Below are 15,957 nucleotides of genomic sequence, written 5' to 3' on the forward strand. Positions count from 1 at the left end.
AAATTACTCTTTAAAATACATGTTGCAACAAGTTTATAAATAGTAATTTAATGTATTTCTCAATGTATTAAAATCTATAGTGCGTTTTGTTGCGCAGATTTCCGCAGATCTGCGCGGCTCCACCAATGGGATCGGGGAAATTCTGCAGATCTGCGCAGAACTCCGGAAATCTGCGTTACAGTTAGTCGAAATGTGATTTGTCATATCCATGGTATCACCCGCCCCCACGACTCCATTACGTTTTTCCGGTGACGATATTTCCGGCAACAACAGCTGTGTGTGTTGAACAAAATGGAGGTGCTTGTGCGGGATCTGTGTCTTCATACTTCTAGTTTTTGTCTTTCTCCGGGAGCTTCAGTCGGGGATTTAATCCGTGTGTTTTCAGAAAAGAAGGTGCGTGTATTTTTAACCCGTATATCGGTAGTTATTTTTGTAGTAGCCTATATGTATGTGAGTGTGAGCACATTGTAATGCCGGACGCAGATACAACGCACACAATCACATGTGTTTAGCTAACTAATGTCATGTCAGTAACCTGTTCACCAGTTTACATGTTGTGTCTTGTCCACTATCCTGTTGTCGTGTGGAGTTTTATACTGAAAATAATGTGCATCCCCTTGCTAAAGAGACAAACTGAGACAAATAGGTGAGTCTCGGGTACGTTGTGTGTCTGACGTCTGATAAAATGTAACGATTTTGGTTTAAATGTATAAAGTATAGTATTTTATTATTATTATACATATATATGTATCCTCGGCTATTTTTACGTACAGTATAATTGTGTATTTAAGGGCATCCCGGTGACTGACTTCTACGTCAAAAGCAATGGACGGCTGGCTGGGCAGGATGAGGGGCTGCAGGCTGGAGTGGTGTATCGGCTGGAGCCTCGGCTCTGCGGGGGCAAAGGAGGTCAATATATGAGATTGTATCTAGTTTTATAAGAAGTAGTACCTTTTGAGAATAACTATAATGAAAATTGATTTGAACAATGTTAGATCGGGCATGTGTAAAATCGTATATGTATACAGGTACTACTCATCTGTAAATAAGCCTATTTTCAAACTATATACTAGGACAGCAAAAGATTCAGCTCCTCTCTGAGTGCTTTTCAGTATCATTCATTTGTAACTCAGGCACTAAACTATTAAATCTGTGCTGCAGTTTTGAACGTCAATATACTGGTCTGTACAGATGTCCTGCTTCATTTCCTTATCTTTAACCAGTTGTTTCCACTTGCAGTTTGAGCAATTAATAAACTAGAAATGTTGAATAGCAGTCTCTGTAATAATTCAACGTACGCAAAAGGAAACCATAAAAAATTAATTAAAAAGAAGGGGAAAAAAAAAAGTCTAAAATCTGCTGCTGTTTTGAAGCTTCATGGCTCTGAGTATATTTACTCGCACTTGTGAAGGGAGGGTAAGGTGTGTGGTTGTGTGGCAGGGTTTGGGTCTATGCTGCGAGCTCTGGGGGCGCAGATCGAGAAGACAACGAACCGAGAGGCCTGCAGGGATCTGAGCGGGAGGCGACTTCGAGATGTTAACCATGAGAAAGAGTGAGCCTGAATGAATGTTTTATTGTTTCTTAATTGTATCTCGTCTCTTAGCTGTTTGGCTTTATTGGGTGAAGTGGCTATATTTGTTTTAAGTTTTTTACATCCACTATTTTATAATTTGTCCCAATTGTGTTACAGATTTCTGTTACTTAACCTTGTTTTTTAATACTGAACCTAAGTGTTGAATTCAGTGTTAATCCGCTCCAGTTCCCAAAGACCAACACTAACTGGTTTTGAGTTTATTTCAAGCATCGTCTGTCTCCACTGGCTTACAACCTGTCGTCAGTTCTTATTTAATTCTGTTAAATCAGTCCAGTTAGGTGGATGATGAGTTATTTTGTAATGGAGAGCTCAGGTTGAGTGGAGACTATAAACTCAAGGTGAGGAACAGAGCTTTCATGAACCGCGAATGCCACAGTGGACAGTTGTCTTTAAAATCTTGCCGATGGTGTCGTATCGGTGCAGGATGGCCGATTGGCTGAAGAAGCAGGCGGAACGCGAGGCCGAGAAGGAGCAGCGCCGTCTGGAGCGGCTGAAGCGCAAACTGGCCGAGCCCAAGCACTATTTCACAGACCCCAATTACGAGCAGCAGTGCCACGAGCTGTCAGAGCGCCTGGAGGACTCTGTGCTGAAAGGTACGTCTGATCTGACTGCACTGCTGCTAGGCAAGGCCCAGTTGCACAGCAGTTTCCTTTAACATGCTCTCCGCTTGTTCACATCTTGCATGCCCCTCTTTAACTGCAGTCGAGACGAAGGGTCTCAATTAATGTCTTAGATCTTGCACTCGGAACCCTCTTTCCTTGAGGATTTCATAGGTTGCTGTTTTTTGTCATTGTGTTGGCATGTGTTGATTCAGTGCCATGTGTGGTTTGGTGGCAGGTATGCAGGCATCGTCTAGTGGAATGGTCGTGGCTGAAGAAGGACCCAGCAGGAAACGCCCCACTCGCAGTGCGGAACAGAAGTCGAAGGACAAGAAGAAGTGTTTCTGGTAAGACCTTGATCTAAACAATAGTGGTTCCCAAGGACTTTGGTTGAGAATGCCTTGTTCTGGTGAAGAAGTCTGATAGGAATTCAGTCTCTGGTGAGAAACGTTGCTCCCAGTGCAGCAGCTTAATCAATCGATGGTCTCCTGTGCTAATCACTATTTAACGCTGCAGGACGGGGGTGGATGGACTGGAGGAAATGAGCAGTTCCGAAGAGGACAGTAACACGAGTGAGGAAGAGGACTCGGACTCCCCCTCTGGGGTGAGCTCAGGGGAGCTGGGCTGCCCAGCACAGAGAGCACGGGCCCCGGCCAGGGCTGAGGCACAGGGCAGCCCTGGAACTTCCTCCAGTGCCAGTTCAGGACCCGGCTCGCCGCAGAGGAGCGCTGTGGAGCAGCAGCAGCAGGAGGTGGCGGCAGTGGCGGCTGTGCCTATGCCTGTAGTGCAGACAGAGACCACCCAGACGCACACACCTGAGGGCACCAAGACGGGCACCAAGCCCTGCACTGAGACAGAGCAGGCCCCCGCTGAAGAGGCTAAAGAGACGAGTCCTGCTAATGCTGCAGACACACAACGCGCGTGCTCACCTGTGCAGCCTGTGGTAAGCATTTCTGTGTGTGTTCGGTCATTACTGTTGCTGTTGTTGTTTTTATCACGTCTGTTATGGTCTGTGCTCCATTAACCATTATTGTCTTGAGATTTTATAGAGTCTCTTTTCAGGCTGGGGACAGTCTTAAGCCTGTGTCTTAATCTTACGACAGGGAATAGAACAATTACAGTAATGATAACAACCAAGTTTTGAATTTTGCATGAATCCAACAAACCATCCATACTTTAAATTTCCCCCAAATTACAGAACCCAAAGCACTAATTGGCAAGGTAGGAAAATGGAGGATAGTTTTCAAGTATAGAACTACTTTTATTAGGATGGCAGAGTTAAAGAACAAGAAGTAGTAAGGTTGTGTGTCTAGAAGTACTATGGAAAACTACTTTTTTTTTTTTTTTGTCTATAAACTTTGTTTCAGATTGCTCTGCATCTACTGTCACTCCACTCATATTTACTTGATTTCTAGTTATAGCTTATAGGCTACCTGCACTTTTTTTTCCCTCCCACAACAAATAAATCCCTTCATCGTGAAAATGTTTAAAATTAATACATATGAGAAGAGCTGTCATCTTTCTATGTCAACTGTAATTGCAGCTCGTACAGGAACGGTTATGATAGCTAAACATTGTCTTAATATAACGCGTGTGGCCTTTAGCCATTGTCTCACAAACATGGTGCGTCGGTTTTCTTGTCCTCCATCAGGCTGAGGGGCCCCTGGACCTGCTGGCTTTCCACAGTGTGGCGGAGCTGGAAGGGCTGGGGCTGGACAGGCTGAAGGCCGAGTTGATGGGCCTGGGGCTGAAGTGTGGCGGCACCCTGCAGGAGAGAGCAGCCAGGCTGTTCTCAGTCAGGGGGCGGACCAAGGACCAGATCGACCCGGTCCTGTTCGCCAAATCCACCAAAGGAAAGAAGAAATAGACTGGCGTTTGAAAGCACCGGTGTGAAAATCAGTTTGTTGGATGTACACTGCAAAAACCACCAACTCTTCAAAGGTGACCTCTCCAAGACAAAACTATATTTTTCCAATGAAACATTATTGCAGGTTCAGTATCTGACTTATGTTAAAATTGTTTTAAAGACATTGGGTGTAAAATTCCATTGTAAATAGGATTTAAAGAGTAATCTGAGAAACCTTGTGATTGCATATAACTTGTAAACTCACAGCCAGACTTCAAAAGTGACGGGAATTATTTACTAATGTAATTGTACATCTGGTGTGCATATGTCAGCCATTGCATATACAATAATATTCAAAATGGTATGCATATGCAGGTCCTTGATCTGTTTTTGGTTTAAAAATGTTCCAAGGTTGATGTAAATGCTCTATTAAGTGTCAGTGCTTCATAGAATGCAAGAGCAAAGCCTTTTGTATGGGCTTTTTACCAGAAATGATAGAACTTGTAATTCTGTAAGCTTGAGATTTCTTTATTTTATAATTGGACTTGTATCTAATTTTCCACTGCCATGTTTTTTTAAATAAACTACCTATATTTGACTATTTGCTCTTCCATGCTTTTCAGTACTTATTTTGCATTGGTTTTGTTTGTGTTCTGACAATCGCGTCTTTCGTTTTCATCCAGTAGAGCCATTGCCCTGGTTGGGTATTTAAAATGGCTGCGGTGAAAAGACACTCCAGTGGGTGTTAACAAAGCAGTTAAAAGGAGATTTGCAAATCCCCAGAAATGGAGTAAAAATTCCTGTGCCAAATTTTAAAACAAACAAACAAAACCGGCTTTTGCCCAGCACATTCAGATCACTAAAAATACCGTACATTTCGTGATTTAACAGTCTGTCTTGAAAAGGAACCTTTTTCTCGACTCCTACTTTAGGTTCATATTAGCAGTCATTAAACAGCCAATGTTTTCCAACCATTTATATCTCATATGAAATAAATCTATACAAATCTATATTACATACTATAGTATTTGGTACATTTTAATAATGCAAACCAGTGGTGGTGCTGTGGTGGGTTTGCTGGAGCAAGAACTGGCATTGCACCCCCAATACATTTTAATGATTTTTGCTGAATAAAATGTAGCATGTTTCTCTGTGTTTGAGAGCTGGAGTGCAAAGCTTTTGACTGAGGCCTACTGATGTTGCTGGATCGGTGCTGCTTTTTGTGTGTGTGTGTGCGCGTGTGCGTGTTTTGATGCTTGAATTGGGCTAGAACTCCGATGCTGATGTGGTGTAGTTAAATGGCGCATGTAGTGATCATGTTTTGGGTATAGGATTAGGCTCACTGGAAGCAAAGTATTAGGTCCATATGTTCAGAAACAAACTTTTGTGCAAAATCTATAGTGTGTGCTAAGTATTGTGGCAGATAAATGTTACTACTGTAGTGACCACTGAGTTAAACTGACCCCTCAAACTCACATGGCTGTGTGGGGTTGTTTTATGTGACGGATCTCAGGCGTTGACGATTTGGAAACTTGAGATCTGTGCAGATCTGTAGAACCGATTGAAGATGTCAAACCGATTTTGTCTAGTATATAAAAAGAAAGTTCCATCGAAAACTAGAAACACTTCAAACTTATTCAGACCTTTCAAAATTACCACCTAGACAGTTATGTAGCTGCAAAAGAAACACTGCAAGTATCCAGCAAGAAAATGAAATGCCTGTTAATCCTGGGGCTGAGATAAAATAATGATGTTGAGGACAACTTAAAATGTAGGGCTATTTAATGTGCATTGTCTGCATTATAATACTATATATACAACTAAAATTTTGTACAGCTTGTGCAACTACAGGGATGCATTTTAATTAAAACAAAAATGCTAATTATAATAACATTAGACAGACAAGGGTAAATTATGAATATTTAAAGCCTAATGTAGTGTAACATGTATATGTGGGAAACCCTGATATATATTCTTCAAAATGTGTAGCATGTAAAAGACAGAAATCACTATCCCTTTACTTTGCTTAAGTATGAAAAGTGGGCATGGGGTGTGACCTTCTTATCTCTTTAATGAAATCTCAAAAGGTCAATTAAAATCCCACAATATTTAAAACAAAATCCCAGACTGGAAGGAAAGGTTGTTTTTTTAAAGACCAATACATATGATCGTATGAATTAATTTAATAATAGGTGTCGATAACCGTGGCAGCAATAGGCAGAGCTCTGGGTGCGCAGTCAGAGGAGGCAACAACACGAGAGGCCTGCAGGGGTCTGAGGTAACCACGAGAAAGAATTAAACAAATAAGAGTGAATCTGAAATTTATCTTCTCTCTTTACCTCTTTGGCTTTATTGGGTGAAGTGGCTATTTTTGTTTTTAGTTTTTTTAATATCCACTACTTCATAATTTTTCCCAATTGTCTTGACTTCTGTTGCACTTACTAATACTGAACATAAATGTTTAATACAGTTCCCAAAGACCAACACCAACTGGTAACTTATATTAGGGAATATATATGCAACAAACAGTAAATCAAAAATCAAAGTATTATTTCAGAATATTAAAGAAGAGGTTATTCACATTTTGGGTAATTTCCTAAATATCTCCTAAAAATGTACCTATTGGAGAACCTCCTCAGTTGAACAATGTATGTTTGGGATGAGGCATCACTGATATCTGAAGATGTGAAAACCCTGACGGAATACAATTGTCCTGGTATAGTAAAGATCTAGTGACAATGATGAGGGATGACAAAGTGACAAGCCGGGCACAGGGGAGGGGACTGGGGCGACTGACTCGTGGGGCATGAGGCAATCCTGATTGGGCGACTGACACATTCTTCCACACCTTGGCTATGCTAGAGATATAGACAATATTGTAGATGATATTCAGGTACTTAACTTGTTGTTTTGTTTAAATGTCCTCCATGGTTGATGTAAATGCTTTGTCAGTGCTTCATAGAATGCTCATACAAAAGGCTTTGCTCTTGCTTCTTACCAGAAACGATAGAACTTATATATATATTCACACAACTGATTCCTAATGTATTTATTTAAGTTTGGTAGATGCATTTTCAACAAAATCACATTTGACATGTTCATCTCAAAAAAGACTGATGTAAAATGCCAGTTATCATACTCGTAAAACAAAGCTGCTAGGGGCTTTGGTTACAGAATGAGAAACCATCGTTTAGCCTCTGATATGAATTGCAAATATTATTTTTTTTGGTTGCACCAGACACTGTAGTTTCCTTTGGGAAATCTTCAGCTGCTTGAGCAGATTTTTTTTTTGAGTTTGTTTGTTCTACGGTTGTGCAAGTTTTCAAAAAAGGTCTGAAGTTTGAATAGAGTATCTTTAAACTGTGTTACACTTGATACAACTTCAATTGCTTAAGCTAATCATTAACTCAACTCCTTGACACAGCTCAGGAGAGACAAAACACCAGGAAGGGAAATGCCACACTTGATCTAAGATGTACACTTTTTATTTTCTTTGTTTTAACTTGACAAACAAGACAATGTGACACTTTATAAAGCATCCTGCTTAAGAGTCGATAAATAATGTTCCCTGGCAGTGAGCTTTCGTACCAGATTCCTACACAAACTTGGGAGCAATGGCCAACACCTTGGAATACTCGCCATCCAATCGGCGCAAATGAGAGGGCAGGGGCACCTTGATCCTCGTCCCCGTTGGGTTCCCGCTGTCTTCTAGCAGAACCACATTGTTGGAATCGAATCGCGGCGTCATTCGGTCTCCAGGCATCTTGTGGCCAACTATAAGGGCTTTCTTTTTCTGTCCTTTGATGGCCAGGAGGATTTTATCCCCCACTTTGCCGATGCCATTTTTGGTGTAGACGTGGATGCATTTGGGTGGCCGGTGGTATGGCGTATTCCCCAGTGGGCTGTTGTCCACCACACGTACTCGGGTCAGTTTCTGAATGGCTGCGCAAGCTACGGAGATACTGGGAGAGGTGAATATAAAGAAACAAATGGGTATGCTGATGAGCTCCATAGTCACACCGAAATGGCAGGCTAACTGATTTAAATCAGCAGTTCTGGACACCTAACTGAACCACTATATGTAAAGAGAGACTAGGATGCTGGAACATACACCAAGAAAAGCTGGAGGAATTACTGAGTGTGGAAAAGCGAGCTAAGAAGGGGATTAAACTACGCAACCCTGCAGAGAGATAAACTGGCAAACGAAGTAGTTGGATGTAAAGATAAAGTTATCAAGGAATGCAGTGCAAAAAAAATAACACACTTGCATAGACAGATATGCTGCACTAGTCAGATAAATCTTTATCAGTAAATCAGGCGACTAAACCTGAAATAGCAGCTTTGGTGAATGATCTGTAGCTAGAAATATGAAATACCTGAATGCCTTCTGTTGCATTTTTCCTGACGCCTGGGCCAGGAGAAACCCTAGTCCTCTCACCAGCGCCATGTCAACCTGAAATATGTGGTAAAGAAGTGCATGTCAGAAACTTGATCAAGAGCAGTTACATGCCACACAGCCTGTGAGGATTATAATCAATAGCTGGCATTGTAAACGTACGGAAGACGTTACACCAGGGAAAGGGGGTTTATTTTTGTAGTGCAATTCTTATATTTAAAGTAGGACTGTCGCAAATCAGACAAAACCATTTCACACATATTATTAATCAAATAATTTATAAAGCACGTTTTAAAGTATGTATAGTACTTCCCGGACCTGATACCTGTGTAACTACAGGACGATTACATTTATATACATTAATACAATATAACCGGCATAGATAAAGTCGTTTCAAACTCCGCTTGAAAATATCCCAATCGTGTTTACAACTAAAAAGCGTATTTGTCTGAAATGATCTCTCGATGTCTCGGAAAATGTCCTTTACCTTTCATGAACACAAGCCGACGTGCAACCTGGTTTATACGAGGACGTGACGTCACATTCATGCGACGAAAGCAACGGCGTTTCAGCACTAGCTTCAGAAATATACAAAAGCGACTAATGTCAAATCATTCATATATTACCAGGAAAACGTGTTGGGATTGTGGGATTCTCGACCAAATTAGCTTTATGTCTGTAATATTGTGGTCTTAAATGGTGCAGGTTCGAACGTAATTTAAGTGCGTCGAATACCGAATAACACCACATGCGTGCGCACCCGAAGAGAAAAAAAGAAAAAAAGGTGCCCAGTGACGTGCGCTCTGTCAGTGATCAAAACCGCCCCCCCTAAACTTATTCACCCCCCCATCAGCGACCGGCACACTGTGGTGTGTCTCTCAGCCGCAGTAAGCGAGTGTGTTTTAGCGGCCGTAATGTGGGAGACATCGCGCTTCCACACCTGATCACAAAGCGGCTGGATTGCGACGGGGTTCCTCACATTGGGATTACGGTGTGTCAGCGGAGGAAGTGGGCTAGGGGGTGAAGCAGACCCCGTCACCGCCACGCCGTCGTCTGCCAGGTAAGGAAGATGGTGCTTTTAACCTTGTTGTTGTTCGCTGATGTGGAGGAGTGGGGCAGGAGGGTGGCTCTCTTGTCGTGGGGAGCCCGTGTTGGCGCAGCGCTGGTCTCACACTATGCAGGATCCACACTGTACCCGGCGACACAGACCTGTCACGCCTAAGAAAATTCAATTCACCATTTCCCCCCCACCAGGAATATGCAACATGCACATTTATACAGCACCCGTATGGGAAAGTGGAACCCGGAGCTGAGCGTTCGAGAATGCGCTTTATGGATTTGGTTCCTTTTTAATGTTTAGGATTCCATTATGACCATAATATCTTATTTGTGCTGCAGAAATCGTGTTTTGTGACAACAGCCACAGCACCCGATTTTTCTATTGTAATTTGTTTTGTAATACAAATATATATATATATATATATATATATATATATATATATATATATATATGTGTGTGTGTGTGTGTAATATATATTTTAGTAATGTATTATAATTAACCAATGCGTTGGTACGAATGATTGGGGTAGCAATAGGGTAACAGAAACCTGGGTGAAAATGCGCAGCGGTGTCCACGGCAGCATTGTGTGGGTATTGAACAGTACGCAGGCTCACTGTATGTGTGCCGGTACACCTAGGTCGCGTTCGTGTAGCGCAGATGTGCAGAATCCCACCGCTCCCATTGGCGGAGCCGCGCAGAACTGCGGACATCTGCGCAACACCAGCGCGACCCTCATTTCCAAGTGCAATAGCGCAGTTTCCTTGACAGCACAGATGGGATGTACCCTCATCATCTAAAATACTCCTCTTTGACGTTGACTCTTATATGAGTTGACAAATATCGTATGTCGCACATCGGAGTGTGACAGATGTTTAAGCACAGCAACTGTCTAAGTCTTTCTTTAGCGGCATGGTGGACTGTAGAGCATATTGGAAATATTCTGACATCTGTGTTCTGCTGGAAAGCCTTCATGATCAACGAAGAGATTGATAGCATCTGACAAGTGGCAGGCAGCCCAGAAACATACCTGGTTTCTCTTAGAGGGTCAACCACCAACCTTCATATCAGGATATACCGAGTATGTTGCGATATTCCCATGAACTCATAACGCATGTCATTGGAAGTATGCGTCTGTTTATTGACAGAGCCTGGCATTGGAAGTTGCACAGCATTCCACAATGTGGGGCAATAGAAAGAATGAAGTGGATGTTTCTATTGCTCCAGATCCAGTTTTGTATCAATGAGGTGGACACAGGCCTGGTTGCTGTTTATAGTTTTGTTTTTGATCACACAAAACTTTGCACCTCAATTATGCCTTTACACAAAAGTAGAAGTTTGTTTTTTTGTTTTGGAATACAATGTGTTAGATCAAAAGTATGATTAGGGAACATTATTTTCAAAACATGGCCTTGTGAATGTGATATTGGCCCAACAGAATTTAAAGCCACCTTTGTATTCAACAGAATTTATAGCCACCTTCATATTCATGTTACCATTGAAGTTATCCAGGAAATTACAGCTGCATTTGACATACCGCTGTAAGCAGTTTTGGTTTTTATTTGGCGATGAGGACTTTGAATTATAGTGGTTAGTATAATCGGTGATGCAGTATAATTGTGGCATGAAAATGCTAATCCTTACTATAAAAAAACGCATTGGCAAATAAATACGTATACATTTATAAATCTGAAATTTAACTAGGCTGTATATTTTATTATTGACAGAAAACAATGTCATCCTGTGCGCTGGTTAACACCAGGCAGTGTTTAATAGGTAGTAATCTCCAAAAGAGAGATTAGAGATAATTCCCATAACTCAGTATTGGATAATTAAAAATAGATAATGGTCTCTGGCTCCGGCTCAGTGTGCTCCCTGATTATTTTCTAGGGAATGCAGTTTAAAATCCTCCCTTATTTTTTTTATAGATAGGCTTATGCTGACTATGATAAATCAGTCGGCTCTCAGGTAAATTCACTTCCTAATACATAAATAATACCAGTTCAGAATATGTTACTGCAAGTTGCTGTTGAACAGAGAATAAAGGAAACGTCATTTCCCCATACCCCTCCAGGGACAGGCCTGTTTCAGAAATCCCAGCATGAATATTAACTCCTTACCTTTCCTAAGCCAGACAGAGCATTCAGAATAGCAAAGGAAAGTTTCCTGACATCAGTGTTGAAATCAGTTCAACAAGGTGCAGTTTCTGGAAGCTCTGTAATCTACCCTGAAGAGCACCATCAATATTTTAAGGTGTGGTGTGTTGATGTTCTTTTCTTCTTTAAATACTCTCATCAGATGACTTCATTATGGGAAAAACAAAGTAACAATACAGGTTACAGCATTCTCAGTTTCAGAGGCTGACTTATTTTAATGACTCAAACATGAACAGAAAAACAAGTAAAGAACCAGGAATTCCCATATATATGAATTATTTCCTCTATAGGAGAAAGCTGTAACAGACATCTCTATCTGATCTCACCTCGGCTGAAGACTTCACACTGAAGCTGAAATTTTATATCTGGTGGGTTGATCCCCAGAAACTCTGGACAATATAAAACAGAGTCCCCACACACAAAATGTTAATTAAGACATTGTGATATTCTGCCCATTTCTCAAATGTATTGGTGAGTGTAATGCAGGTATTAATCACCCCGTTAATTATTATGTTTGGACAGTTTTTTAATCAATTACCATAATTGTACATTTCTTAGGAGAACAGTGTAAAGTCAAAACTCCACACACCAGTCATTTGCAATTCAAGTTGCAATTGGTTTCAAGTTGTAACAGTGTAATTTATTTGTATCCTTAGTAAATTAAATCACCCCCAATGCATCTGTTCTCACACCAGGCCTGCCTTATCGCTTGGTCACAGGTAGCGCTGCCATCAAAATAAATAGTTTGAATAAAAAAAACAAAAAAAAAAAACAACTGTTTGACATTAGAAAGAAAGCAAAACAACCAGGCTGCGTATCTCCCGTGGTTGAGGAAGTTGCTGTGCTTATAGAATCACACTGCTGAGGTTTTTGTGCAAAGCCTCTTACCAAAACCACAGTTAACCACTCTCACCAATTCCTCACAGTGCGCTGCCTGTGGCTTCCTCTTTAGCGAGACTCTGAGATTAGGTATTAGCTGTAACTGATCAGGTTTGATCGTTTACTCTTTCCTACACGAAAGATTTTCTCCTCCTCCAGCATTACAAAGCACAGTTGCACAATCGCCCATCATTTCCTGCTAAACGATACCTTTGTGTAATGCGCAGCGAAGGAACATTTTACGGTAGGACTGGGACTTTTAAGGGTCAAGGAGAGAGAGCAGTGAACTGGTTCACAACAGGACAGGTTTGCTATTTTTAAAGCTCGTTAATTGATAGTGTGCAAATTGTTCCTGTTTAGTTGTAGTAAAATAAATAATCTTTAATTTATATTAGTGTATTGTGTAAACAGTAGATTATATCGCACATAGAAAATATATTCCTTTTAAATTGGGCATGAAATTAGATGTTTATTTTGGAAATTCTAAAAGGTTCAAATAAATCCGCTATCTGCTGTTTTTAAGAACAAGAGTGTTGCTTTCGGGGCCAGAGTTATAGAATCTTTTTTTTTTTCTCCCCCCCCTTTCTCCTTTACAGATCTACAGATGATCTTGTGGCTGTAATGTCAGTTTCCTGGTAGTACCAGAAATAGTGTGGTTGCTAGGAAACACACAGGTACTAAAAGCACACAATTTCTTTTACCTGATTTGCTGAACTCCCACGTTCCTACACGGCAACTGAGATCCTCTGATTTCTGGCCTGGTTATAATTATTGTGCCTCGTGTGTTCCTTGTCACATTTGGCTTATTCCCTATCAGTTCTTTCTTGTTCTTAAGATTTCTCCAGGCATCGGGGGAGATAACGAACTGACCCAAATATGCATAATTGTCAACCTTTTCTAGCTTGATGTCACGTACTTCAATCTAATTGGGAAGAGAATAGCACTTTCAATTTCATTTTCAGAAGCTGCTTCAACACTCTCTTGGTGTAGTTCCTGAACCCGTGAAGTTGAAATTCATTTGGGCCCATTAAAAACGTATTTTTGCGGAATGATCTTGGGGAGACTTTAATACAGCACTGAAAAGCTGCACCAGATGATTAAGTATCTGTGTGGCGAAGGGAATCGGTCATCTGATGTTAAATGTATTCATTCAAAAATGAGAGTGTCAGATGTTTGCGAGCTGTTTTGTTTTAATGAGGTGGGAAATGTCTGAGTCTGGAAACATGACTCTTTTGTTTTCTCTTGAGGTATCCTGTCCAGGTTAATGTTTCTGTCTTTGATCATATCCAATATGTCACATTCATTGTCAAGGGACCACATCCCAGCTCATCCTTGCCCACAGAAATCACCTACTGTGTTTGGATTGTAATTGTGCAGACACACAACTGGACACATACAGTTTTCACTTGTATGCTTCGTTATGTTTCACCTGAAGATGGAGGCAATGATATAATCAGCATGTGATTGTATATTTGCATCCTTCACAACATCTGCACAGGTGTAAAAACACCCTTCACACAGTAGTAGTAAACTCTTCATTTTGGTTTGAAATTCATCCTGTGACAGAAGCCGGAACAACAGAGTCAAGGCTCGTCAAATCTGATATTGTTAATTGGCACCAATTAGCAGGATTACTGACATGTAACTAGAGAGTCTGCATTCAGGTTTAGGCAGAATTGTATGTTCCAGCCTTTAAAAAGGATGTCAAGGCCAGAAATTCTGAGATTCTGGGTGTTTTTCAGCTTTTAGTTGTTCTCATTTCAAGAAATGCATCTGATAAAGCAGAAGGTAAATCAGTTCAGATTGGCATGGTGTCAGCACAGCATACCCATGACTTGTGACTCGAGGAACACTGGCAGATGTGGAAATTCTGCGTGTATTATTAGGCTACATGGTGACACACTTGTCCTCTTTTAACATCACTCAGTGTGTCCTTATATCTAGGTGAGCCAAGGTGGCAATAGGCAGATTTATGTAGCATTGAAAGCAGTGACGCACACAGTCAGGAAGCTCCATCCTGCAGCATTTACAGGCATCTTGAACTGTAGAAGACCTTTAAAGCAAGAATGTTAATGGTATTCAGATTACATATGAAGAAATTAACCTTAAAACCCTCCTGCCTATACGAGCATCAACTGGGACTCCAAATGTAACGGTTTTAATCAGTTTTCCCCTTAAGAAATGGGCAAACTAGTCCATCCCTTATTACTATTTACTATATTTCTTTGTTTTGGGGTTGTTGTTTTTCACCCCCAAAATTGTTGGGCATGCCATGTGGTCTGTCAGGGAGTTTAAAATGAAGGGAACTACTATACAATGATAAAAGAAGGCCTATCTAATGGATTTAGATAAATATATTCTTCATGCTCTGCTGGCTGAGGGGGAATAAAGCCCTAGCCCAAAGCTGGCACTGCTGCAGTTTTCTGTGATGAGTCCTGCTGTGTAGAGATGACAGGATGTTTAATGTCTGCCATGGTTATTTTCCCTGCGCTGGACCTCATCAGTAAAATCAATTTCATGAAACTGGTAACCATAAATGTATTGTAAATTATACTGATAGATTCACTACCACAATCCAGTATGTGCCTCTTTAACTCTAGACCACATTCCTGCGTGAAGAGCTGCTGTTGAGTCAGGATCTGTAGAGTGATGAAGTCGACATGTCTCTGGTTTCTTAGCGGAAACCACCTATGAGAGTCATAGTGCTGAATATCAGTGTCAGGGACTTAGTCTGACTCACACAGCATGTGTATTTGAGTCTCTCTGGTTGGGACATGTCCATTTTCACATGTTTATATATCCGCTAGCAATGAGTTACAGAGATCAGCAATACCAGTAGAGAACTTACAATCTTGTATCTTCTAAGATATATGATAAGTTGGCATAATATCGCATTTCTTGGAAAGGGGGCCGAGACCATTAAGAGCCGATGATACCTGAAGGTTTTTAAATGGGTCATAACGCTTGGAAAACCAAGCAAGTTTATTTAAGCTCCAAGAGCTATTTTGATGGTGATAAGCAGCTGATGTTAATAATGCGAATGAAAGGGATAAGAACGTATGCCACTCTGCTGCACTAACAAAGTGTGTGTTCCTCTAGATTAGTGGAGAGGCAAGGCTTTGAATAGGCATTGTGTTTTACAATCAGTGCATCAGTGTATAGAGAGAGGGGGAAAAAAAGTATTTTCATAATTCTAGAAAAATAAAAGAATTCTAGAAAAAAGATGTATATTAAAAAAGTGAGCGAGAGAGATTGTGTAACTTGTGTAACTTGTGTAACTAAAATATTTACAGGTACATTTTCAAAAAGGTACATAGAAGTTTTGTTCATAAATAACTGTGAATAATGTGAATTTGTTTCAAACAGGACACTCCAGACTGTTTTTGTTTTCTGGTATTTGTTCGTTATTGATGTCTTTCACCTATCGGGT

The 15,957-nt window shown here is 40.8% G+C and overlaps 3 protein-coding genes across 4 annotated transcripts in view; 2 read left to right on the plus strand and 1 right to left on the minus strand.

The window, feature by feature from the left end:
- The first annotated feature begins 249 nt into the window (after positions 1–249).
- On the plus strand, positions 250–4,640 carry sde2 (SDE2 telomere maintenance homolog (S. pombe)). Its single transcript, XM_066696886.1, has 7 exons — positions 250–393; positions 792–909; positions 1,441–1,552; positions 2,018–2,187; positions 2,432–2,540; positions 2,710–3,136; positions 3,845–4,640. Exons 1-7 carry the CDS (start codon positions 292–294, stop codon positions 4,058–4,060), a joined length of 1,254 nt encoding a protein of 417 aa, XP_066552983.1. The 5' UTR covers positions 250–291; the 3' UTR covers positions 4,061–4,640.
- A 2,868-nt stretch (positions 4,641–7,508) lies between these two features.
- mrpl14 (mitochondrial ribosomal protein L14) lies at positions 7,509–9,055 on the minus strand. The gene is made up of 3 exons (XM_066697082.1): positions 8,923–9,055; positions 8,416–8,492; positions 7,509–8,001 (listed from the first exon to the last, which is right to left on the minus strand). Exons 2-3 carry the CDS (start codon positions 8,484–8,486, stop codon positions 7,635–7,637), a joined length of 438 nt encoding a protein of 145 aa, XP_066553179.1. The 5' UTR covers positions 8,487–8,492; positions 8,923–9,055; the 3' UTR covers positions 7,509–7,634.
- A 218-nt stretch (positions 9,056–9,273) lies between these two features.
- Positions 9,274–15,957, plus strand: part of LOC136719229 (CSC1-like protein 2) — a 45,696-nt gene continuing 39,012 nt past the window's right edge. For both annotated transcript variants that reach the window (XM_066697078.1, XM_066697080.1), the window contains exon 1: positions 9,274–9,495. The gene's annotated coding sequence lies outside the window, so the exon portion shown is untranslated. The remainder of the gene's footprint in view (positions 9,496–15,957) is intronic.

This window comes from Amia ocellicauda, chromosome 23 (genome assembly GCF_036373705.1).
Source record: "Amia ocellicauda isolate fAmiCal2 chromosome 23, fAmiCal2.hap1, whole genome shotgun sequence".
NCBI lineage: Eukaryota > Metazoa > Chordata > Actinopteri > Amiiformes > Amiidae > Amia > Amia ocellicauda.

Excerpts from the sequence above, each read along its gene's own strand:
- sde2 (XM_066696886.1), top strand. The coding sequence starts at position 292 with ATGGAGGTGCTTGTGCGGGATCTGTGTCTTCATACTTCTAGTTTTTGT. Across the intron at positions 910-1,440 it reads GCTCTGCGGGGGCAAAGGAG|GGTTTGGGTCTATGCTGCGA; the intron begins GTCAATATATGA and ends GTTGTGTGGCAG. Across the intron at positions 3,137-3,844 it reads GCTCACCTGTGCAGCCTGTG|GCTGAGGGGCCCCTGGACCT; the intron begins GTAAGCATTTCT and ends GTCCTCCATCAG.
- mrpl14 (XM_066697082.1), bottom strand. The coding sequence starts at position 8,486 with ATGGCGCTGGTGAGAGGACTAGGGTTTCTCCTGGCCCAGGCGTCAGGA. Across the intron at positions 8,002-8,415 it reads ATGCAACAGAAGGCATTCAG|TATCTCCGTAGCTTGCGCAG; the intron begins GTATTTCATATT and ends CACCTCTCCCAG.